General features: G+C 31.2%; 1 protein-coding gene across 1 annotated transcript in view; it reads right to left on the bottom strand.

Moving 5' to 3' along the window:
- Positions 1 to 27,493, bottom strand: part of Best2 (bestrophin family protein) — a 51,120-nt gene that overhangs the window by 13,809 nt on the left and 9,818 nt on the right. The window contains exons 2-4 of the mRNA XM_072911377.1: positions 14,443 to 14,553; positions 11,505 to 11,676; positions 7,192 to 7,321 (exon numbers count right to left, since the gene is read on the bottom strand). Coding sequence (XP_072767478.1) covers positions 7,192 to 7,321; positions 11,505 to 11,676; positions 14,443 to 14,553 — 413 coding nt within the window. The remainder of the gene's footprint in view (positions 1 to 7,191; positions 7,322 to 11,504; positions 11,677 to 14,442; positions 14,554 to 27,493) is intronic.

Raw genomic sequence — 27,493 nt, 5'->3', positions numbered from 1 at the left:
TCTTTATTTCAAAAATTATTTTACCTTAGAGATATATGTAATGTACTATAATATTAATAAATAAAAACGTTGTGAAGGCAAAAATTGTTACATGAAATTGAGCCACGGAACAAAATAAATGATTTTCTTTTTCTGAAGTGATTACTCGACGCTGTAGGCAAGATTGTAAAAAATTCCATCCAAGTGCATTCAAATAAAACGACTACAACGAAGAAGAAGTAGTCCCGTCCGTTCTTAGCAGAATGTTTACCTCCCGGGACATCGGTTGCAGACGAGGATGAGCAAGATAGCGAACAAGGTAGAGCACCTCAATGCACGGATCCGGGTAGAAGGATGCTCGGCAAAGGTCAACAAACGCAGGGATCCTTGCTCTCTCGGCAAGCAAGGTCGTCATGAAAGTAAAAAAATATACCGAGCTCTTTCAGTCTCTCTCTTTGCTCTTCGCACCCTTGCTAGCGCTCCGTGACGATGCTGAAAAGCATCCTTCGGAGAAAACCAGTCCCCCATCCGGTCCGTACTTCTTAAGCAGAGTTTACAACGCAGAAACTCACGAATGCGGATGTTCCGTGTAAAAGTGTCGAAAGGAATTTCGATGTTAGGGCAATAGCAGATACGATAGTATCTGGGTGTTATATATCGTTTGTTTAAAATAATGACATAAAATAATAACAAAAAAATCTATGCTTTTTTAAAATAAAAATATTTCTGCTATTCATTTTCAAAAAATGCGAAAAATTGTCTTTATATTTCCAAATAATATTTTAATATATATTATTAGAATGTGCAATAGCATTGTTTAACAGCATGTTTTATATACATAAATGACAATTTGTTTAAACAGAAAGCATCAAGAAAATAAAAAATGTATCAGCAACTGATGTTAAATATTTTTTACGCTTTTCTAGAAAATGTATTTTCTAGTCATAATCAAATGTTATTTTAACACATAACAATAAATTATAATATTTCATCAGATTTCTAGAATTAAATTAGAAAGGAAAAGAAAAAAAAATAAAGAATCACAGAATAAAGTAAAAAACTTAATTGACAGAAATTTTATCTTACTGCGAGAGAGATACTTCAATTTGTTGAAATTCCTCGCGCGTAATAATAAACCTCTCGCATATGAATAATGGTACTTTCTGTTGCGCTGACGGTACAGTGCATTTGTAGCCGAGAGCTCGGTCGCAGACACTTGGCGCCAGTGAAAATGCACTGATTAGGAAATATTCCCGCGTAATTAGAGGCGAGCAACTTTGAGCTACTCGACGCGCGTGTTGCGGCGGATGTGCGCTGGATGTCAATAGACCGTGTCTGCCAAAGAGAAAATCGACGCCCTAGTCAAGAGGCGCCTGCATTATTCGCTCACGTGCGTGGTCCGATCCCCGCAATCGTACAACACATGACGCGCCATTAACGATTTCACTATCATCCGAGCGACAAAAGCGTACTCGTCGCGCCAAACTTCTCCGTCCGTAGGAGAAACTTATGAAATTTTTCATGGCCAAGTAGATCGTAAAACTCGATCTACTGGCACTAATTTCTATGATAAACTAAATATATATACATGAATCGTTAGATGAAGTAGTGATACAAGTTATCTTACAATTAATGATTAGTATGATAATTTATCTTATTGTGGAGTCTTTCCTTCCTTTTTTTTCTCTCTTTTTATAAATAGGTATCACAGACGAAAAATGCTGCTACAAATTATGGATTGTTTAAAATCAGGTAATGCATAAATATTCATATCGTATATAAATTTTGCAAGAGAGCACAACAATTTTTGATTAAACACTTCTACAATATTTTCATATTTTATAAAAAGTCAAGCATAAAATTTAATAAATTTTAACATATATTTGCATTATTTATACTTTATTTATATTTTATTGTTTATACTTTATTGAACTATATATACTTTATAAATGTGTAATAATGTCTGATACTGTCTATAAATTTTTTAACCACATTTTTAGAATGGAAAGACTTTATATATTTAAATCAATTTACATTCCGTAGACGAATCAGTAAAAGAAGTGACTGGCATTTCTAATTATTCTGTAGCGTGGAAACGAAACTTTTGTGCAAACCACGTTAATCAAATGTAATTTGCCAATGTCTAGTCTAACTGATTCGCATCCTTAATTATGTAGTTGCAAATAAAATGATACCGTGCATGAGAATTGAAAATGTTTAATTAACTGTAAAATACGATTAATTTTGAATGCGATAAAATGTCGCTATTTGTCAATAAAAAGACATCGTCTAACGATTAAATAAAGAAATAAAAAACTTATTTTCCGTTTTATGTGATAATCAGAAGTTTCGTAATTTTTATTCTTTCTCATAATTTTTTTGCACCGTGAATAAATTAGTCCGCGGAGGAAAAAAAAATAGGAACGGGGAATGCATTTGTATTCTCGCATGTGTCATACGGCAGGTTCAACGGCCGTCAAACGATTAAGAAATCTTATATTCCGGGAGTCCAACGCGTTTCTCCTCGTTCTCTCGTTTCCCTCATTTAGGTGAGCACGGTCAAGATCCGACCTTCCCCAAGGCCGATCTCTACGGAGCGTTACGTTGAGACAAAGTTCACAGATTTTTCCGTTCTTTTGAGAATAGCACCCAGTTAAGAGGATATAACTGAGTTCACATGACCCAGTCGTACAATATAACTGTTCCTCGAGGAACTCGAGAATGTCGGAGAGTTCTACGAATAAACCGCGGAAGAATCCGTTATCCATGAAACATCAATTACTGGAGTTCGATAGTTTCCTTTCTGGATTAAATCGTTTATGACGTCCGTTGTGAGAAAACGTCAAATTTACTATGCGCGTAAAGTTACCTTTATATACTTTGTGAAATTAATTAATATCATAGAGATGTCTTTCATCTTGTCTCGGTTACCGTGAAATTCTTTTGAAATCCGTCGCTACCGCGGGCAATCCTTTTTGTCTTATCTGATCTACGCTGGAAGTCTGTGCTCTCGAAGCTATATCCGGACGTAATTATTTTCTTGTCGATTGAGAGCTCGCACCGCCGATCGTTCGGTATAATCGCGGAGAAATTCTGCTTGGGACAATAATTTGTTCTAAATATAGGTAACGCGCGTGCTGCGCGCACATCAGCGTATTACGATCCATCGTCCATCGAACTTATATAGAGAAAGGAAAAAGAGGAGGAAGACGAAAAGAAAAGGAAGGGAAGAAACAAATTCTTGAGTTTCTTGCTCTGCTCTCGCCAACATAGCCCCGGCTTGAGGACGCCACCAATGATAATAATTATGACGATCTTGATGATAATGATGAGTATGATGATGATGATGATGATGATGATGATCACTGGAGCCTCCGTGACTGGCAGAGATGCTACGGACGAAGCCAAATAGCTGCGTACGTATCGTCAGCGTGATACCAACGAGTCTACCCGATTACCACCTGCAGTCGCGGCTAGATTATGGCTCCCATTACGCTGGCTATATTTAACATCTAGTCTCGCGCGATTTAACTGCAACGATTCTTACAGATCCCAAGATAACTTCCACAATCGCTCGCGGCCGAGTTTCAACCTGCATCCGACAGAGCAATACGACGATTGCTCTGAACAAATCTAAGTAGATCCGCCTCGAATCGAATTGATGGACAGGCGTTCCGTAAAAAAAATTATAATTTCATCTACGCACCATTAACATGCTAGCAGGTAGTGCTTTACTACCTATGCATGGCATATTATTAATGCACGAGTTTCACGTGCTTTTGAAATGGCTAAGTGATATCTATGACGGAGCCAGAGGGAAGAGCACATTAACGGTGAAAATCAATGGATAGTGGATGCGAAGAGAAAAACAAGGCAAAAAGAGGAAGACTTATCGAGGAAATCGAAGATACGACCGGTGATTATCTTATCGGACGATACGCACGGTGGCGGTTCATCAGATCGGTCGTAATCGCGCCGGGTTATTTCTGTATGCGAAGCAAAGAAAAAGCGGCAGGTAAGAACGACCCACAGGACGAAGACGAAGAGTGTTGAAGCGAGTAGAAGGAATCTTACGACGTCTGCTCGCTCGGCACCAGGAATGGAAACGGCGAGAATGCTGTTGCACGAAGCAAGTCCGGTCGCGCAGCAAAACGAGAAGATCACGCCGGAAAGGAAAAGGAAAAGGACGAAAAGTTCTCTGGCGCCGGCGCTCCGCGTTTCTAAGCGATCTGTCTCTATCTCTCTTTCGCTTGATCGTTGAAAATTACCCGGACGCACGTGAAAATTGCCTGCCGGCGTGCGGCGCCCGACGTGGCGCCCGATGATTTTCAGATTGAAATTCCCTGAGGAATTGGTACACGCGGATAATTTCGTCTACTTTCAAGAAACGTTTCGAGATTTCTTCTCGTCACTATAATCTCGCATGATCGTTCTCGATTGCAGATGACAAGCCGACTTTCTGCTCTCGCGTAGAACTTTAGCGCTGACTATCAAATGCAATTGCAAAATGTTCGTTTAAAATGAATATTTTAAATTTGTGGATAAAGCATCTATATAACTATCTCGTTGTTAAATTAATTTCTTTTATAATTATTTAATTTGTTTAGCAATAATTAAAAATAAGAAATATAAAAATTATATGCGTTTATATATTATTAAAATTAATTATAAAATTAAAATTAATTTTATAATTATTAAAAACGTGAAATATAAAAATATAAGTGTATATATTTTCTTGTTAGAATTGTAGCTCATGCTTCTTGAGCAAACATAGTATATCGAGTCATAATAGCATATTTATTTCGTGTCTTTCACAATACTTCATTGATGTCATCGATGGTTCATTGTGCATGCGCGTGCATAAAATCATTTTAAATGACGTCCGTTGCAATTTTACGTTAGCATGTCTTCTTAAGAAAAATGTTTGTTGAGTGCGGTCAGTTTTGCGAAATTTATTATTCGCGATGTGCTCATACTGAATGTTCTATATCATTCATTGCGCAATTTTATATATACATATCTTGATTATAGATATAAAAAAGTAAGGAAAAGATTTATTAGAAATTTATTCCTCGTCTTTTATGCACTATATTTGCATACACGCGTCATTCTATTTTAAGCTTAAATGCGATATTTACTTTCACGATGTAACATTTCCTTTACCGGAAATATGTCGTTTGCTTGATTGCATATGTATATATATAACTTTTTGCATCATTTTTATGCAATATTTTTGAATTATAATTTCGCCTTTCATGTTTAAAAACATTATCATAAAACTTTATTTCTAAGAGAAAATTCTTATAATATGGCATTTGTCTCTCACATATTTAATAATTTTTTTGTTGTTGTATATTTATTAATATTAAAAATTCCAGTTTTTTAATTATCTATTTATATATGAATACATTTTGCATATTAGTGTATACAATATATATCACAAAATCTGAAGCAAAAGTATACATTTTTATTATGCCTTTTATATTTTATATTATTTTTATTAATTTATTTATTAATATGTAAAGCCACCAAAATGATGTACATATATTTTATATTCAATATATAATATATGTGTTAATTTAATGTAAGAACTCAAAAAATGTGTTTCTTCATCTTTTTTGCTGATATGAAGCTGTAAAATTCATAATATGTCACACACACCTTTTAACATATACTTCCTCATTCCTTCTTTAGGTGCATACAAACAATGTTTTGCTTGCACAATGTATGAATTATATTTGTAATGTACGTGTCGCAAGAATTCTTGTCATTCCATTTTTTAGCTTTAGTTTCATTATTTAACCATAATTTTTTTATATTTCCAATACAATTAAATAAAATGGCATCATTCTATTTATGGAAAAATGCAATGCATTTTTCACACATGCAGTATAGAACTATCACAGAGCATACTGTCAGATCGATCTCGTTTTCTAGTTAGATCCTGTTCGTTTCCTGAGAACGAGCTTCTTGCCGCATCATATATTTCTTTCGGCGGCATCGCCATAAAGTCAATCACTTCTACGAAAGAATAGGGGTTCTTATCGTAGATTCCACCCGGTATTTATTCCCGCTCGAGAGGTAGATGGTATTCTCATGTTCATGGAACATTCACAGGATTCTCATTAGAAAAATGCGAGCTATTTCTAGAACAGAGCGTCCGTTGCGGCAATCGTAGTAAAAAAAGAAAGCTAAATATCTGGACATGCAGGCTTCTTAAAAAAAATAGATATTGCAGAAATGTAACAATTCAAATAATGTGACAATCCAGAAAATAAATCTTACATCCAGGTAATAAAAATTGATCACCTGAAAGAATCGCTCGAATAATTGCGCACGTTTTATTCAATGTCTGCCACTAATTGTAAGTACCGTTTAATACGTGAACTGCTAAAACACGTGACTTTATTCTGCTGCAAGTCATTATTTAGCACGATGGCTAAAACTAACGTCAAACTAGAACATGATTCAGGAATAGTATAAAGAAATCTGATTAATCGAATTTAATGTATCTTCTACCTATAATATTCACAAATTATAAACGAATCGCAAAATCTGGTACAGACATAACGTCACAGTTATTGAGCTTTTAATGATCGTGACATCATTTGCGATTGCCAGCGGTCGCATTCGAAGAATGGCGAAAAAGACACTACCAGGCTGTCCTTGCGCCATCATGGCGCACGCGGCAAAGTAACATTATATTATATGTTTATGGATGACGTGGTGAACGGCTTTGTCCGCCGATACACGCCGACTAATGGAACGGCGACATGTAATGTGATAAGAAAGCCGTGAGCTTCGGCACAAAGAAGAAAGCGACCTCTGCTCAATGCAGGTGCGACATTAGGTTCATCCGTTGCATTCATCAGTGGCAAGAATAGCTGGACAACTAACGAATTATAAAAATTCAAACGTACTATTGTCAGCACTGTAATTATTGATTGTACTACTGACTGTTGAATGTGATAGTAAAGAATCATAATTATGTAACGACAGATTTGTCAATTTGATCCATGTTTTTAATAGATCATCTATGATAATAAAAGGAGCAATAGTACGTAGCTCTAGAAAATCTTCCATGCTTTCATTATGAGTATTACTATGATTAATATTAGAAAGTGAAAATTTTTTTAAAATATCTATATGTATCACATAGTTTGCATGCTTATATTGCTTAAATGTATATTTCGAAAATATAATTTTACTGACCTACATCCACCATATGCTGAAGCGTCGGGAAACGCCTCTTAACTCGAAGCGAAATTCTTTGCAGCGTAATGACGTACGCGAGCACAGCATACCTCACGATGTTGCGTCTCATCAGCCGCCCCCGTTCGTCCTAAAAACAGACAAATAAATAAATGTTAATTACACTTTATATATTGCTTATATATCTTAAGATAAGCTTTTAAAATATATTTATTTTCTTATTAAATTTAATTTATCCGTAATTAATGTTTCCTCTAATAATATAAATTTTTTAATTGACTAAAATATTTTCTAATATTATATATAAGATATATATATATATATATGTGTGTGTGTGTCTGTGTGTGTGTATGTGTGTAGTTGTAATTAAAATTGCTTTTAGCTAAATAAATCATCTATATGAAAAATATATGAATAATAGAGTAAAATAATAATATTCCAAACATATTGCAAAAGAATAAAATAATAATTTATATTTCAAGAGATATAAATTTGTATGTATTTTACGAAATATTGTAAAACGTTTTTTTAATCTTTATGTTTATTATACTTTAATTAAAGAGTAAAACTTTTAAAAATAATTTTTAAGTTAACCATGTCCTCGTTGAAATTTATAAAATTAAATCATATAAGAGAGAAGCTTCGATGCGACATACATAAAAATTCATAAAAATTACTTCCATATAAAAAAATGTCATGAATTTGCAATAAATAGGTATCGACGAGAATGGCGTTGACTTCAAAATTTATTTCCGAACGAATGCCAGACACGTTTTCATGTCTCGTACATACTTTCCCCTTGTTTTCTTGGCCCGACATTACGAGTGCTCCCGCCCCCGCAGCCACGTTTGCTGCATTCACTACCGTTTTAAACTGTTCCAGTATTAATCAGGAAACTTGATGGCGCCTGCCGGCTGTTTTTGCTTTGGTTCTTAGACATTGATGTGCACTTTTGTAACCGATCGCGTGTTTTATAATCTACTGACGGTCGCAATTGCTTGGCAGAATATCAAATCGAAAATGAATGACGGTATCAACATAGAGATCTTCCGTATATCCAAACTGTAATTGCAAAATAAAATAATAAAAGATATAAGAAGTTTCGTATCCAATTTGTTTACCGACTGGTATATTTATATCTCTTGAAATATAAATTATTATTTTATTCCAAAGCTTCTCTCTTATATGATTTAATTTTATGAATTTAAAAGAGGACATCGTTAATTTAAAAAATATTTTTAAAAGTTTTACCCTTTAATTAAAGTATAATAAAGATAAAGATTAAAAAAATGTTCTACAATATTTTGTAAAATACATACAAATTTATTACATAATCGAGATATTTTATATATTCTACAAAACTTTATGTACATAAAATAAAATTATTAAGAAATCAATTATAATGGGTATAAAATATGTTTATAAAATAAGTGTATCATAATGCTATGGCTAATTATTTGACATGTTATACTATGTGTGAAATCACTTGGAAATTTAATTAACTCAGATGTGAATTAATTATAAAAGATATCAAGCTGTCTTTATGTGATTATGAAGTGTCTTTTTCTTTGCAATAGAGATACGCGTGCCGAGTTGATACTTCATAATCACAAATTAATTGACTATTTCCACGGACGTTCTTCGCATTCTTACTTGTAACGATAATTAGCTATAAACCTTTTCAGGCACGTAGAGCTCTCATAAAAGATTGCGCCAAGCATTATTGATTACAATTACAATCACGTGAAAAGTATTTCGAAACGGTAACAATTTAACTCTTAAGATCAAATTCCTTCCTTTTTTTTGCATTTTTAGCCTTTCTGAATTGTCATCCGCCTTTCAAATACTACATTATCTCCTCAATGGGTTTCTCGTCATCTTTCGTTTGCACCTAAAAAAGACGAGTGTGTAGCTCCCTTCCACGGAATTCTGCGATTTACCGTCGCGCGTGTAAAAATGCCCGGCTCGACAGCTTGGAAATGATCCGAACACCGACTGTCTCGTCTCCGGGTCTGCATTTCAATTAGATTTCAATGAAAGGCACAGCCTGTGTTGACCGTTGCGGTACCACTCATTCACTAATCGAACACTCTGTATTACGCGATTACATGACCACGAGTGTACGTATAACTGCGAGTTTGTTCCGTGGCTGAAGGACCTTGTCCCCTACCTACGTGCAAAAATTCCATCGGAGCTCCTCGTTCCTAGAGATCCATTGCAAGCGTGCAATTCTATACATCTTATGCGTTTCGAATCGAAAATTCGTGAAACACCGTACAAATTACGGTAACTTGAGGAATCGTTAATACGTCGTGCAATTTTAGTCTTTCAAAGTTTCCATCAGAAATTGTTTAAACCATAAAACAAAAAATTATTCTTTTATTTTAACTTTATACTAGCGATGTATATAAATGTAATATAAATGTATAATATAAATTTTACATTTATATTATAAATATAAATGCAATATAAATGTATCTGTTTTTCTCTGAATTTATATATTAATGTCTGCTTGTAAATAATATAATTTAAGTATTCTTGTCAATTTATAAATTTATTGACCAAGTCAAAACCATTATCATATCGTAAATCGAGAGTTCGCAAATAATCCGTGAATCATCGACTAAAGAAGCACACAAATAAGCACGATAATGTTTCTCGTATAAAGATGAAATGACAGTCAAAAGGTGACAAATGGAATGCAGCAAAATTTATGCGGTAGTACAAGTGCTTGTATCTTTCCCCGCGACATTATAATGTATTTAATAATAAACATCAGAAAACCATGTCTGTAAAAATACAGCGTTTTATCGTTCTGCAACATAATACGATACAGCTTTCCTGACATTAGAATCACATTTTATGTACCGATATTGTATCGTTAATTCGAATTGCAGAATAGCTTTGTCGCAACATTATCGTTAACGCAAACGACAATCATCGCTAAATAACGATAGCCGATAGCGACATGATCGTTAAAAGAGACTAGGCATACTGGCTAGTTTAAAAATCTACAACGATATCTCAACAAAAAATAGCTGCATATGTGGCAAGACATGTGTAATCAAACCGCTTTTTCTCGATACTTTCTCGAAAATTGTTTCTGAATGCGTGTAGTTTAATATCTGAAATTAATATTCATCTAAACGAGGAAGGGGTAAAAAGAACAAGTTACATAACGGAATGATTAAATCGTTTAACGATGATTGATCGATTCTTACCCTATATATAAGGTACAGCGGTATTAGCAATTGAGGGTTACATGTTAACTATGTAAAGTGTTTAGCACTAGATGCTTAATCAATGGTTACATATATTTTACTAGATTCAGATTACTTAAGTGAAGTAATGAATCGGTAAAGAAGAATGCTTGTATGCATGTGTATGTGCGAAATGTGTTCGACGCGTAGGTTCATCATAGATTTTTTTCGCCATGATACATAGCACTTTCACTTCAATACTGAGTTATTGACAAGAGCTGAAAGCTTGCATCGAATCTGCTGTCAAAATTGAAGCTCTCTCACTCTCTAAAGAATCATTGTCAAAAAATTCAAAAAAAATAATTAAGCATTGTTTTCTCAGAAAATTATTATTGAATATGAGTGATTAAATATTGTTTATTTTGTAAAAGAAAAATTATTTTTAAAAAATTAGAAATTCTTTAAAAAATGTATTTTTTAATTTGTACATCATAGCTTCAATTATATTGACACATTATGCACATGATTGCATTTTGCTTTAAAAATAAATTTTATCACTAAATAACACTATTTATCATAATTAGATTAATTATGCATGCAAATGGAACAAAATTTATGTCAAGGTTCTAACAAATAATATATCATGTATTAGGAGCTTTTCGTTGTTTATATTCATATATTTGTTACGCAAAACAATGGAAAGCTGAATCCGACATTAGCTATCAATTATAGGATCATCGTCCCGCACATTTTTTCACTTCTGGGCGTAGCGCGACTAGGTTGGCATTTACTTAGGTTAACGACACCAAAACGTGTCACGGCAATTCATTAACGTAATAAGACCGAGCACAACGCGAGCGACTATCAAGGCTATATCTATTAAGGCTACTGTGAGTCTTTCCATTCAGAGAAAGAAAGTATTATTTTGTTAGAAAGACTCTGCTTCAAATTTCTTTAGATTTTTATCTAATGGGGTCCTGTTTTATTGTAACAATTCGCGAACGAGAACAACGTTTATCCTTCCAAGAAGAACGTTCTGCGTTACCACTGTATTTTTAATCATAATGGAAACCAACAAGAGAAGTCTCTTCTCGATAAGCAGGTTCTACTTACATTTCCAGGAATGGCGGCGCTGATGAAGAGGGCCAGATTGTCTGGCCAGGGCAAAAGCTTGTATTGCTCCCACCACCTTTTTACAACAAGACTCACATAGAATCCCAAGACGAATGACATGGGTATGGATTCGCTAGAGTTGCCGAAATAATAACGGATCTTTTCGAAAATTCTGCAAAGAAAGAAAAAGAAATTATTAATTACAATCTTTTTTACACACATACACGCGCAAAATTGCTCTAGTCTTTATTCTAAATATATTTTCTTATTTTAATAAAAATGCAAAATTTTGCATATTTTAATTATATTACTTAAATTTTTAAACAATTAATATTAAACAAAATTGGCATAAAGAACAAATAAAATAACGTTCTTAAAAAAAATGTAAAGAGTGTAAGAGCTTAAATCTTTAAGCTTATAGGTATCTGCTATTATATATAATTAAGAAATATGTTGTAAATTTAAAGAAAAAAATAATTAAAATTATATATTAAAAAATATTTTGTGAAGGATAGCAAAAACTATACTATCTCTTTTTCTCTTTTTCTACATAAAATAGTCACACGTATTTAAATATTAAGTATATAAATGTTAAAGTCTATGTAAAGACTAAAGTAACATAAAATAGAATTTTCTATAGAAACTTGCATATAAATAGAGCAAGGTTAAGGTGATACCGTCACTCACGGCGATACTATTATTGTTCTTATAGTTTAAGCAATATTAGTATTAAATGTCAATATTAAATGTAAATTTTTTGCCTTTATAAATAATGATAAGCGAAACTGCATATTTGCTTTATCGAAAGCATTCGAGATAAGTTTGATTCTTCACTCTTTCACGCTTTATTCATCAATGTCGGTTATTGCCTCGGAATTATTGCCTCGCAATGCATCGTTTTAAAGAAAAGTAATTACCACGTATAAGTAGCTATATTTATCTTTACGACTTCACACATCAATTCTGAGCGATTAACGCACGATTCCAGGATCTTCCGGTAAGTAGGTTTATGTTGGAATTTCCGCGAGTATAACTGGTACCGCATTCACACTCTTGAGGTAATATTGACTTACCGTTACCTGAACGTACAATATCATGGTCACGAGAAACTGATATTGTGGTAACCATATATAGTTATTTGAAACGCAGCGATATAAATACTTTCCCCAGAATATGAGACATTCGAATACAATCTGGTAGTGTAAAAATATATTTCAAGATAATATATATTGTATGAAACAGCAAGGACGTTTAATACTTATCTAAAAAAAGAAGGTAAAACATGTAGTGATAAAAGTTTTTTTATAGCCATGTGAGAAGGTAGTAACTTTTGATAAATCTAAGTACGAAAAGAATTTCAGAATCTTAACGAAGAACGATTAATCTCTCAAACCACCGCGCGTAATCCCATTTAATAATGTTGGATCGCTTATCCCTTTTAGGCATGTTGGGCCGTCCCTACGGTTCTAAATTTAGAATGAATTCGAAATGATTTAAAGGAGAAATCTTTTTACATTCTTGAGTTCTTTATCTCTCTTTTTCAGCCTCACATAAATAACAGGTTACGTTTTTATGCCTTTTTTAATGCCGAGCACGGACGCCTCTCCATGATATATCGTGATGTCTCTCATACAGGGTGCATCAAAAGAGCCCTTTCAAAAATTAATACTAAATAATATGAGATGCTTGACAAGTAACTATACATCTAATTCAAATATTTAAAAAAAAACAAGTATTATTGGCAAATTAATCTTAGGTTAATGTTTTCCACGAGCATGTAAACAAGCTTTCGTTTAATTTCTTATTATTGAAAATCTTCTCCTGGTAATATATCTCTGATGAAATCTCAGATAACAGCTTTAAGTTTTTATGTTTTTATTAATTGAATACAATTAAATATAGAGAAATATATAGCCACTTTTTCTGAACAATAAAATACTTTTTCTGTATAATAAAAATAAATTTATCATACATATAAGAATGATATAATTTATTATTTGTACTCAAGTATCACAATTCCGCAAGTATAAATGTATTATATATATTAATTATCTATTCAATTGATTATATATTCAAATAAATATATATTTTAAATGCATATTTTAAATATTATTAAAATATAATATTAGCTAATATTTTTTATAATTACAACTTATTTTATTTATTTAAATGCAGGTTCGCTGAATCTTCGTTGCTTAGTTCTTCGAGTGTACAACCGATAACAATATGATAGAACATCGAACGCGTTGAAGGCAAATAAAAGAAAGGTTACCGAGTGCCCTCTGCATAGCAAAAAATGCAATAATGAATACTAATAAAAAGAGGATGATGTAAATTCTTGAACGTTAGTCGATGAAACGCGACCATGATCGAAGTGCAGGAACCTTCAGATTTGTCGACAGGCCAAGGTTATTATTGTACAGGTTTATCTACGTCCATAAAATTCAGTTATAGCAGATACAACTACGCACCATAGCTGGTGCCGATCACGTATAACGCCGCTAAATTCGGTGTTATCCATGATAAAAATGCGACCAACGAATTGGTAAATAACGGAAAATGCAAAATTATTGCTGTTCACCTTGCACGATCAAGAGATAAAGATTGCCTGTATTTCAATTTTATAAATATGTATGTGTGTATATATAAATATGTTTGTTTTTAGTCGCGCAGCGCCTTGAATTTAAGTCTGGTATTATCTTCTGAAACAATTGTATATTTGCAAAATTAAAATTATGCACGAGAATAATTGTCATACAAAATGACAAAATTTATTTCAAAAACATGTATCATTTATCTAATGTCAATATAAAAAAACATTTTATTACAAAAGATACTGTATCTTTTTCTACTTGAAATTTCAGCTTTTGTTCTTTCACAAAAAGTGAAATTTACGAAAATTATTAATTAAATGTCAGGGATATGCATATTTACTCACACCCGCTGATGGTCATTGAGCACGTATCGATATGTAAAATTGATGAGGTAGTAGAAGAACAGATATGCCAGTAGTTCCCGCCAGATTAGTTTGTAAACAGAGCCCCGCCATCTGTAAAAAAAAACCGAAACGTTAATTTAAATAAATATTGATTACATGAACAAATATATATATATAATTTTTTATATGTTACACTGTTAAAAGTTTCATTTTTCAGTTGTGTGAATGCAGACACACACATATCTCTCATTTCTTTTAGGTATATAAACGTTAGTCATATATGTATATTATCTATATAAACAATACTTTGCAGAAATAAAGTTGTACAATGTAGTACGATGATTCATTACATTTTATAAAGAAAACTTTATTTTTTGGTACATTTTTTGCATATTATAATAAACATTTCGAATAGGCAACGCTTTTAAAAAAATAATATAGAGCATTGTTGCGCTGACTAATTGTTATAATTACGATTATTCATTCAAGTGCTGTATATTATACGCCAAGAATAAATTATTAGCAGTAAATATCCGTAATACACTTTGCCTATAAATCACAATAGAGTATATAAAAATATATCATTTTCATACCATAAAAACAGACGAAACTAGTCATTCATTCTCGAGCATCGTTCGGACTTCCTGATTGTGCGAATGAACTTGGAAGTATCGGTCACCAGATGTGCTCTTTTCTCTTTTCGAGCATCCTCACTTTTACTTAAACGTGAGAAGCATCGGCGCTTCCTTGATTCTAACATAAGTATTAGTCATGAACATAAAGCGTTTTTGCCACCACACGCACGATTGCTCGCTTGAGAAGTAGCTACTCCGCTGATTTACTGGCTAATTTCGAAGTATCACGGATATTAATAAAACGGCGATGCGTCATTTTGCATGACAGAGGCATACGAAATAAAACATTTTATTTAAAAGGAAAAAAGGAAGAAACGCAAAGACAAATTATTTTGCATTTCCCTTTCAACGAGTTCTCTCTTCGTAATAACATGATCTTTATGAACGTATAATCAATAACAGAGTTAGATCATTCTATAAAATTGTAAACAGCATGTGCGCTTCGGAACCGGCTGGAGAATTAGCGACAAGTATGTCATGGCTAAATCGATTTTATGAGTTTCGACGATACGCCGTTTTCAATGTTTCCCGAACATAAATTTACCGTAAATTTTTTATGATAAAATAAAAAATTGGTAAGTTGGTTGTAATAATGTAAAGGGAAAGATTGGAGACGATGTTTATTTAATATTATAACTTTGCTCTCTTGTTGCTCTAAATATAATAATACTCAAATATTAAAAATATAATAATATTCGCAAATTTAATTAGAAAAAAATATTTCAACTAAATAAGAATACTGGCTTCCATAAAGAGAAAGACTTTAAATACAAAACGAATTCCTACGCATTCGATAGGTGTAATGCGAACGAGGCCAACGTGAAAAGTAGCTTATAAAAGTAGATATGTCCACCATTGTTCGGTAATAGAGCTATGAACCATTGCTTTACGCCACTATAAATGAACATTCATTTATTGAAATTTATTGACATCCTGATTTACAATTAAACTTAAAAGGAAAGGGTTGGAAGTGTCCTTCTCCGATTTTAATGAGCTTTGAATATGTTGTAGTCTGGATCAAAATAGGAGACACGTATTTTTTTATACGTGCTCTTACAGCCATTAAGGGGATTAAACACTCTCTTGAAAAAAATCGATTTTTATATTTCTGAGCGAATACCGTCAAAACAATATAAGATATAAAAAAAAGTTTTCAATAAGAGTTTTATGGTTTTTAATGTACTTTAAAACTGCATAATTAGATTTTTCACCAATGAAGAAAGGAAGGAGGATTTCGAAAAATATGACATTTTAGAAAAATCTGATTATGCAGTTTTAAAATACATTAAAAACCATGAAACTTTTATTCAAAACTTTTTTTTATATTTCTTATTGTTTTGACGGCATTCGCTCAGAAATATAAAAACCGATTTTTTTCAAAGGTGTTTTATACTTTGCACGTATTTATTCCCAGAAAATAAAATATATATTATATATGCTACACTTTATGTGACAATCTATGTCAACTTACAAAATATGCATATTTGCTTGAAACGTGACATAAAAAAGCGCTAATCAATATCGCGCCTCTCTAGAGAAAGAAAGATATGAAAAGCTGTACCGGACATCCGTCACATTCAGAGCAAATTCGTGTGCTCACAAGACCGTAACGTTAACGAATGATTATTGTGCGCTATAAATTCATTCGCAGCTGATACGACAAGGATCAAAAACAAAGAGTGCAAAAATTCCGAGAGAGTAATTGAGCCGGCGCATAAAGTAAATAATAAATTGTGTTAACGCACGCGGATCAGCACGAAAGAATTTTTCTGATCTCAGTAATTGTATTCCAATCGCCGGAATGACGTAAACAGCATTATCTTCTTTCGATAGCGCCTCTTTTACACATTAGTAATTATACGAGAAGCCGCGACACCGCCTGTTAGACGTATTTTTTTATCGCGCAATACTATAATCGCACTATCGCATATTGCAATTTTGCAAAAGAAATCATAAAATTGACAAACACATACTTACATAAAACACAATTGCGCGCTTTTAGTCACCAATTAAGCTGTTTATTTAGCATACACCAACGTGCGTTACGTTGATATTCGTTGGACAATTTAACTAGTCTATTACGTGAAGATAACTAATGCGTTTCTCATTAAATGCCAACAATAAACGTTTTTAAACGTTTTCGAAGAATAAAAATACATAGAATGTAGTTAATACTAAGAAATTAAAACATCTCTTTTGTGAAAAATATCTTGAAAAAAAATTTAATTATACAATATATTAAGAGCCAAAGCCCACGAATAGTAGTGTGTAATTTTCAAGAAAAATAATTTTTCTTTGAAACTAAATAGTTGTACACAAGGCACAAATTTGGGCATAAAATACAGTTAAATTATAATTCATAATTAATTGCTATTTTATTTTTATCATCAAATAATATCTGTTACAAACATTTCCTATCACTATATACATACATACACACACATACACACACATATATATATATATATATATATATATTTATTTATTTGCAATATATTATAATTGTTTTAAATTTTTCTTACAAAATTAATTATTGAAGAGTACTTTAAAAGAAAACCTTTATTACTAAATTAACAATCTAACAGGTATTTCAAGGAAAATTTAAAAAATATAGAAAAATTTAGAATTGTTTAAAACATTTGTAAAAACTTAGATTAAAAAAATTTTTTTCTTTTTTCTTCTCTCTATTAATTTTAATATATTTGAATCACTCTTTAATACTGAATCATACCAAATGTATTTCTTATCAAAATTTTGTTTTCATATAAATTAAATAAAAATTATCATAGTTGTATTAAGAAAGATACTTCAAAAAACGTGTTTATGTTATAACTGCGAAATCTCGCAGTTATTTTTACACAATAATTAAGTGCTATTAGAGAAAATTTATCATTAAAAGTTTATTCTTAATACATATAACTATATAAATACAAATATACACAAAAAATACTACAATATACACACAAATATTATGTATACAATTATCATCACTATGCAAAAAATTTCTAGATCTCATAAAGTGAAAGTATGACAACATCTTACACACTCTTTAAATTAATTCGATTGAATTTCAACATTTTTGAAACACATTGCGAAACTTTGTTGTAAACAGAACCTATGTAAATATAATAGAATTGCATTGAATCTTAATTTGCATTTTCTCGGTAATATTTATCAGTTATTATATAATACCATAGATGCATGCAAAGTGCAGCGTGTCAGCAGGGAAAATATGAAAGCTGCAGCGATCACTTTTAGTTTCGTAGATAGATGTACGAGGAGGCACCTATCTTAAAAGATAAAAGATATTCGATAACGACGAGTAAGGTTATCGTATAATTATTTCATTATTTGTGTGTCAGTAGGTCATGGTAGGAGGCAATATCCCCATACTTTTCATACATTGTTGCGTACACGCCTGCAAATCCCTCCACGCACGATAAATACGTACATACGTACATGGGTAACATAAAGCCATTACATCGGCGTAGGTGTGCGATCGGTAGAAGTCATTGTCGTATCGTTAATCAATCCACGAAGTTTGTTCGCTGACCTTTGCCGATTTCTTTCCAAGGATAAGGAATACTCTGTACAGCATTAAAGATTGGTCGCTACGACGTGATGAAATTTCCAATTACATGTAAAATCACTTGAATTATCAATATTGTTAATCTTTGATTGAGTAGCATTAAAAATGTTAGATGTAGCAAATTAATGCATTCGAATTCCATACTGATTAAATCTTCATGGTTGAAGGGCGGTGTCTAAAATACTGAATTTGATGGGACAGAAATTTGCATATCAGATATTCATATTTCATTTAGTTAGAAGCTCAATGCATCACCTTGGTGGGCAAGATTATACATCACTCTGTTTCTTCTTTTATTAAAATTCTCGGATAAGATTAATCATGAATAAAAATTATTCGGTGATTATCTCTTGCACAATTCTTGACTGCTCATTTAATGTATGCAAAAAATATGTTGCATTTGTAATAGAAAGATAATATCTGTTTTGTTAAAATTGAAAAAATAAAACTCATCTTCGAATCCGAGATTAGCAATAATTTTTCAATTTTATTAATAATCAAGTACTTAGAAGAGAAAAAAAGAGGCTTACATATAGAAAATCTAGGTCGACGGATATCCTTTAAATCTTGTCTAACTGGTAATTATAATTGTGAATTAACACATAATACAGTTTAACAGATTATTCTAATCAACTAACATAGCTCTAATATAGCTCGTATTGCAAGTTTATCATTTAATTTAACATTAGTATGTCAATATATATTATATATGAAATTGTGATTAATAGTAACATAGTCATTTTAATCGTAATTCTAGAAAATACGTTTCACGCATATATATATATATATATATATATATATATATGTATATATATATATATGTATATATATTTATTATATATGTTATTATATATAATATAAATAAAATAATATTATTATTATTGTATATAATTTGGGTGAAAAATAATTAAGTCAAGCATAACACATTTTAATGACATTTTTATTTTTAATATTAAATAATGGCTAATATAACACACACACACACACACTCTCTCTCTCTCTCTCTTGTACTTCTATCAGCAAGTTCATAATGCAAATCTCGTGACTTATATGCTATAACATTCATACTTCACATTTTTTGAACGCGCTCGATAAAACTCACTTTTTACTTTGCTGGCAATTCTCCATTTCGTCGAACAACATAATAGAGCGCATTATAAAAAAAACTCATACCAGAAAGTGTTCCATCTCAATGAATAATGCGGTTTGCCTCTCATAAAGTATCGTGTTTAAGGATCATAAATTAGCGCATCGCCACGAGACACATTTTTTTAATTATCGATGAAACGATGTCGACTTCGCGATAACGGGTTTAGGAAGACGTTGACGCGTTTGGGTCGTAAAGGTTGATGTGCGAGTGAACGTCAATGACAGTTTCCCGAGTGAATGGGCGAACGTTGTGCGATGGCTGCACGCTAGCTAACCATATATCAAGCGTTTATGCAAGATAGTTATAGCATAACGCCCGGCAATTTAAAAGCGTTTCCTTTTTAATTCTTTCTCTGCGCGTCTCGTGATTTCAGCGGAAAATCGTTCAAGGATTCGTTAGATGTGTCTTGATAGTTTCTATATCACCAGACAGTATCTGAGTCGTGCCAGATATAAATTGCATAGTTATATATCAAATGTGCTTTTCAAACAATGCTGAAACACATAATGACGCTAAAAAGTCCATTTTGTAATCATTAAGTAATAATATTTCAGTACAAATGTGTAACATCATCGTAAAGATGTTTATTAGACATTTTAATTTTTCAAATGTCTTTTAAACGTCTTTTAACCACTTGTCACGCTAGAACAACATATGATGGTCTTTAGGCTTGTTAGCAATAATATATGTTACAGTAATGTTGTAACAATAATATATATGTCTTATCTTTGCAACAATATTTATTGATAAAACGGTAACATTTGACAGGCAAGAAGTTTGTATAAAATTTTAATAAAACTACTTTTGTATATAACAATTCGCTGTGAAACAAAATAATCAAGCTACCGATTAGTTGTCAACACGTGTTGAAACTTTATATTTAAAATGTAAAAGTATATGTAAATTTAATAATACTTCTTTTGAATAACGTTAAAATATTAAAGATAATGTATACTCATATTTTTTTTTTAGTTTTGCTCTTGTCAATCATAAATAATATTCTATTATAAAATCAATAAAGTATATGTTATATATATATATATATATATATATATATATATATATATGTGTGTGTGTGTGTGTGTATATATTCAATATATAATATACAAATAGTTATAAAATAATTTAATATTTTATAAATTAGCTTTTATTTTTTTAAAAATTAAAAGAATGGAGAAAAAAGAGAGAAAGGAAAATCATTATCAAAAATTCGAATTTTATATCAAGTGCTTAAATATATAGTTAATAAGCTAAGGAAATATAATACAAAGTGACAATCAGACAAATATTGTAAAGGAACATTCTCAAACTGTACTCATATTTCAATATAATGCATAATATCATGGAAATTAATTGAGATAAAAATTGAAATGTTCACAAAACATAAAATCATCTTATAATGCATAAATAAATTTTCTAATAACAATAAGGTCTTGAATGTAATATCGGTTTGTCTAGATCATAGAGCGATCAAAAAGTTATGTAGGAAGTGATTGAGTTCGCTATAAGCGCATTGATATCACAAGCGGAATGCTAAATATTACTGAAACGTGAGTCACTGCCGCGCTGCCTCGCAAACCAGGAGGTAACAATAATCTACGTTCATACAGTCTATTATGTAGGATATATATCGCTCTCTAACTGCGTCAGTTTTAATGCAATTCGCTCCGCAAAGATGTCTTATATATGTATACATATATGTATAGATAGCTTTTTAAAGCTTATGATAGTAATTGTAAGTAAAAACAATATTAATAAAGAATCATGCATATGTTTTCGAATACTCTGTTAATATTCGCACGTAAATTTCCTAATACAAGAGATGCAATGTTTACACAAGTAAAATTTTATCTCGTCATGTAAGGATAAAGTAAAAGAGTTTATTAGTATAAGACTTACAAAAATACTTTTTGTAAACAGTATTTTATCATTCTTCAACAAAATACATAATATATTATATATGTCATGTGTAAATAAAAGTTTGTATATAAATAAAAATATTAAAAATTGTAATAGCTATAGTTATACTTAAAGATAATTAAAATTAAAATTAATTAAAAACAATATCAATTGAGAATCATTGACTTTTATTCTAAAACTGTAGTCAAGTAGTAGTAAAGCAATATGATTTTATATGAATGAAGACTATTACACAATATAGCTCGTAATTTACATTGACATATATCATACCGAGATCTGCGGAAATAGCGGCTATCTCTCTTGTTAATCATTAAGAAAATTGAATCTTTTATAGAATATTTTCTTTTCCTTTATAACAACCTGGCATTTTGATCGTTATGCATTTAATCCGACGTGACTATTATATTTTTATATATAATCAATACATTATTAAGAAAAAACGGAAAATAGATAAATGATGATTTTACTGAGAAACTGGAATGAATGAGCAGACATTACATCGGTCTGTAAGAAGAAAATAGGGAGTCCAAGCTGCTGTGGATGGCGTAAAGTAACGGTCCACCGGTCAAGGCTCGCCAAGGCCTTTTATCGCTCTTGTCGACCAGACAAGCACGCTATGCTTCGGTATGTTGCACAATTTTGTTTCTTCAATTCTTACTATGTCTATCCTTCTTCATTTCTCCACGCTGCTTGAATTGATAGTCATGCTTGACGTAACCGTGCAAAATCTTTTGTCGAATAAATGTTAAACGTATGAATCCTGTCTGATCTATTGCAAGATAATATAATGTATCGACATGGGATCTTAAATATTTAACACAGTATATAAATATGTGCTATCCAGATAATGTATAATATTTTCTTTGTATTTCAAGATAAGTGATTATTACATGCTTTGAAAGATGAGATGAGTTCATATACAAGGTTTCAGGTGGGTTGACGACTGTGAGAACAATGAGACGGATCAGGTGAAAGCGATTGTAAAAAAACACTTTCGAAAATCTCTCGATATAATATATGCGTGGCAAAGTCACGTATTGTAAGATGAAAAGATGAAAAAATAATATAGCGCGTCAATAATCATAAATCGCTGAATAAACTTTTTATTACATTTTTATTTTAATGCTTTCTTTGATATATGTCATTTGTTGATGTAATTATAAATATATATCTTATTATTAATTATTTATGCAGGAAGATATCAATTTAAAAAAATCTTTGTATTTTATTCCACAATATTATATTTCAGAGAAATAATCAAGTATAAATTATCCGTATTGTTTGAAAAAACACACATTTTAATTAATAGATATCATTAAATAAAGACATCAGATTTTTTCCTGTCATTAGAGATATATTATCGACAATGAGAATCTCTTAATTAACTGTGAGTAATTAAGATGTTGCACAGCATCTGTCCTTGTTATAACTCATGACGGATGTGTTCATTAACTGAAAATGATCGTACTGACCACTAACTCTTTACTAATTGTGTGAAATTTGCATTTTTATATATTTCTAATTCTCTAGAAGAAAAGGGAAAGAAAAAAATATTGAATGCATGTAACAATCTATAACCTGCATATTAATATCGGATTGTGCTCAAGAAATTTTAAATAGTTGTGCACTTGATAAAATTACAAATACATCTAATTTTATATACAATATATGACTTGAAAACACAAATATTTTATATTTCATATGCTTTTACCTTTTCTCTATAATTAAAGTATAAAGAAATATATCAAGTTTTTTTTATAATTAGAACATAAATCAGGATTTATTTTTTTATATAAGATATCTAAATCCTACCAAATTCACGCTTATATTATTTTGGTTTTAAGTATTTTTAATATCCGCATCGTAGCATTATACATATAATCTCTAATCTTTGATGTGCTCAATGTTCCACGAGCCTTATGGATCTACGTAAACGTCAATTGAGTCAGAAAGACATTAACGGATCATCATTCGTAAACAGAATAACTGATGTGCCTCCATCTCATGCCATCTTCAACCGAGCAGTTTCTGCATCGATGCTTCTGTTCGTTGAACTAAGGTTATTTATTGCCGGCCAATTTTGCCAATCAAACTGTATTTGGAAATCGACGTAACAACTTCACGATCAGTCAAGTCACTGCCAAGGTGTACTTATATGTTTTCTCGTGAGTTATATACGTGATCATGGTCATTGAGCTCAGATGCATTCGGTTCAGCTTTCGTGATTTGAATACTTAAGCGCTGCAGAATAGAAGAATAGTCGATGATCCACAATTTTTATATTGTGTTTGTGACTTAAGATAAATCCATTTGATTAAAGTTGCCGTTTTCTTTTTATAGTCAAGATTTAAAAGTATAATTTAAGATTTAAATGTATGTAATGTATGTAAAATGTTAACACTTCCTATGCATTTACATTTGCATAATATGATAGTTTTAAAATTATAATAATATCAAAGAAAAGAGAAGTAGAAAGAAGAAAGGTTCTATAAAATTTTATATTATCGCAGTAATGGCGATTGTAAAAATATTATATGTATTGATATAAGTATAACGCAATTGTTAAAACTGTTAAATCATTTTTATTGTCAGTTTCTGCAATAAATTCTAAAAAATGTTTGCTTTTTAATAATCATATTTTTCAAAACAATAAAAAATGCAGATTATTAGTATCTGCTAAATCTGATGATTAGAAACAAAGACTTTAAATCTCGTGACAACATTTTACGCTGTTTACGATATTTCTGCGATTTCTTATATCTCTTTGCAATTTAACATTGAAACATTGTTTTTAAATGAACGTGTTAATTAAGTTAATTTTGAAACGATAATAAAACGAGTTCTTTGTTAATCTTTCTCTTCTCTGTTGATTTTTCTTTTCTTTCATCTTTATACTGTCAAGAAAAGAGTACTAACTACTTATAGATACGTTCCTGCAAAATACGTCCTTCGCAAGAAACACGGGGCTTCGACGAAAAAGAAACGAAAGAAAATAACACAATCCTCCCGGGATGAATAGGACTGGACCGTGTATGGCTTGTGTCGAGAAGAAATGCGATAATTCTGCTGTAGCATAGTATGTGTATTCTTTTTTGTCTCTGTCCTTCGTATTACGACCAAAACAATACGCGACATGGACTTCGAGCGGCAAGATAGAAATTTCTTTGACTAAAGTTATGTATAATGGCGAAGGCACCGAGTGTCGATCCTTTTACCGCAACATCAATACCTTATTTATAGTATACTCGTCTCATACGGTAATCGAATTGAATTCCTCGACGATCGAAGAGAAGATTCACATGCGAGCGCAAGAAAGATCCTTTTTTGCAATTTGTCTTCTCTTTCTTTTTCCTTCTGTCTTATAATACTTCCGTAATATATTATGCGCCACGGTAATTCGCTAATTGATGATGCGTGATTATATCAATATTGATTCTTGACAAAAGCAAATCATTGTCAATATTTTTTTTGAGCTATTTACTCTAAACTCAATTGATTTGAAGTCTTTATCGCAGATTGTTATTATTGTGTTTATTACATCATATAATTTTCAAATAAAATATATATAATGTATTATCAAAATGCTATAAAATGGTAGCCTCTAAAAAGAGATATTAAAAATGTAAAAAAGTATCATTACCAAAAATATATACTGCATTTGGTTTCTGAAACTAAACTAAATAACATAAATTGCACAGAAAAATGCATGCTTAAATTTATATATTTGAAATGTTTAATTCAACGTAATATAACAATGTTTTCTAAAATATTCAACCATTTCATTGGGAGCGACTTTTTCTAAAAATTGTCTTACTTAAAAAATAAATAATTATTATTTTCTAATTATTATTGAAAAAACTTGTTATTTTAAATAATACGCTGTGTCACGGAATAGTTTATTATATTACTTGATGTGAAATGCTTTACGTTTTATTTAAAGTATGCATTGAACATATATATTATTGAATGATACATAAATCATTATTATATAAATATACACTCGAATCTCTAGTTTTAAAAATTATAAGTACAGTAGAGAGGAGGACCAAAAAGGGAACGATTAAAATTATCCGCCCACATATATTGAGCCACGTGTAAAAACATGGCAAGAACCTACGAATTGCGATAAATATTGTTACGAAGGCTAAGTTGAAAAACAGGTGTTTCGAAAAGTTCAAGTCAAAGTGAAAATATTCGTGGGTTGAATCCGCTTCTTTTGAGGGCATAGTCGCCCAACTCTTATATTCGAGTTCTCTTTAAAATACAAACACAATTTTATTAATAGAATTATATAATATTTTACCTATGATATTTTTAAATATAAATATTTTATATATGATATATACCTTTCGATAATTTTTAATTGAAAAAAAACAATATTGTAAAACTTATGCAATTTTTATTATACTTTTATTAATATTACAATTTATTAATATTATAGTTATGAGGGTATTAGTTAATTAACAAAATATCATAACATTATGTTAAATTTAAAGTTCATGAAATAAATACGTCATGCCATCGGATAAACAAATGATTCATAGCTGAATTGCGAACAATCACGACTTAAATTTGTTTAATGCTATAAATATATTTAAAATTAGTAATAATGCAAATTCATCACTATATTCCTTGTAGGAATTAAAATAAAATATTTCCTAAAATTATAAGATCAATTGTATAAAGAAAATGTAAATCTTAATAAAAAAATATGCATTATTCTTACGCTAAGAAATGTTGAATCTAACATAGTAATTAATAAAGTAGTAACGGATGTTAGAAGAATAGCGTCGATTTCAATGATTTAACTGCTTCCGTATTTTTCTCAGAACGCGATGATTCGTGCTGTTCGTGTTGTTGTGAAGGGAGAACATCACTCGAGTCATTCAATAATTGCCATGTTAATGAATATGAATTATATAATCTTCCAACGTATGCTACGAACTCATTGATTCGCGAGTCCTGTAAATCGCTTATGAGTAATAATGTCTAATATTTAATACATTTTAGCCTTGTATCATATAAAAGGCAAATATACCAAGTATATGCAATTTTAGCACCCATTACATACATTACATATGTCACATTACATATATTACATATGACATTTTACATACTTTATATGTTATATCATATAACATAATACGTAAGGATTATTATGAGACTCTTAATGCAGTTAAGGCTATTTCTATGTCGTGTAACTTTCAAATTATTTAATGAGAACACTTAAACTTAAAAAAAATGTAGTTCGTTATTTAACACTTTTAGATTTTTTGTCCCATACGTAATCTTTCATGTATAAATAAATTGGGGCATGCAGTGTATGCAAAAATTATGGCTGCTCTTAATAGAACTCCAAGAAAGAAATAAAAATAAGCGCAATTTTCGAGGCGCAGTTAGAAGGTGCGCTGATTAATTACAGGAAAGTCTTAACGCGACTCGCACGGAAGTACACGAAACGCCCGAGTGCTATGAGCGAGAGTCAGCTTCCTCCGCGTTTACATAATGCCAGTAGATGATTAACATCAATCGCAGCTACTAACGAATTAATCGAGCTGCGTGATGGGCATCTATCTCGGCGCTAAAAATTATACTCGAGCATGTAGCAAGGTCGGTCTTATCCACAGTTGGCACGGAAAATGACGAACGTTCGATTGTTTGGATTACTAATGAGTCAATGCTATATAATGATTTTATATCAATTTACTATAAGAATTGTATGGCCGAAATTAAAGTCGAAACAAAACATTTAATCTG

This window comes from Anoplolepis gracilipes, chromosome 2, assembly GCF_047496725.1.
Source record: "Anoplolepis gracilipes chromosome 2, ASM4749672v1, whole genome shotgun sequence".
NCBI lineage: Eukaryota > Metazoa > Arthropoda > Insecta > Hymenoptera > Formicidae > Anoplolepis > Anoplolepis gracilipes.
This window is presented reverse-complemented; position numbering and strand designations above follow the sequence as displayed.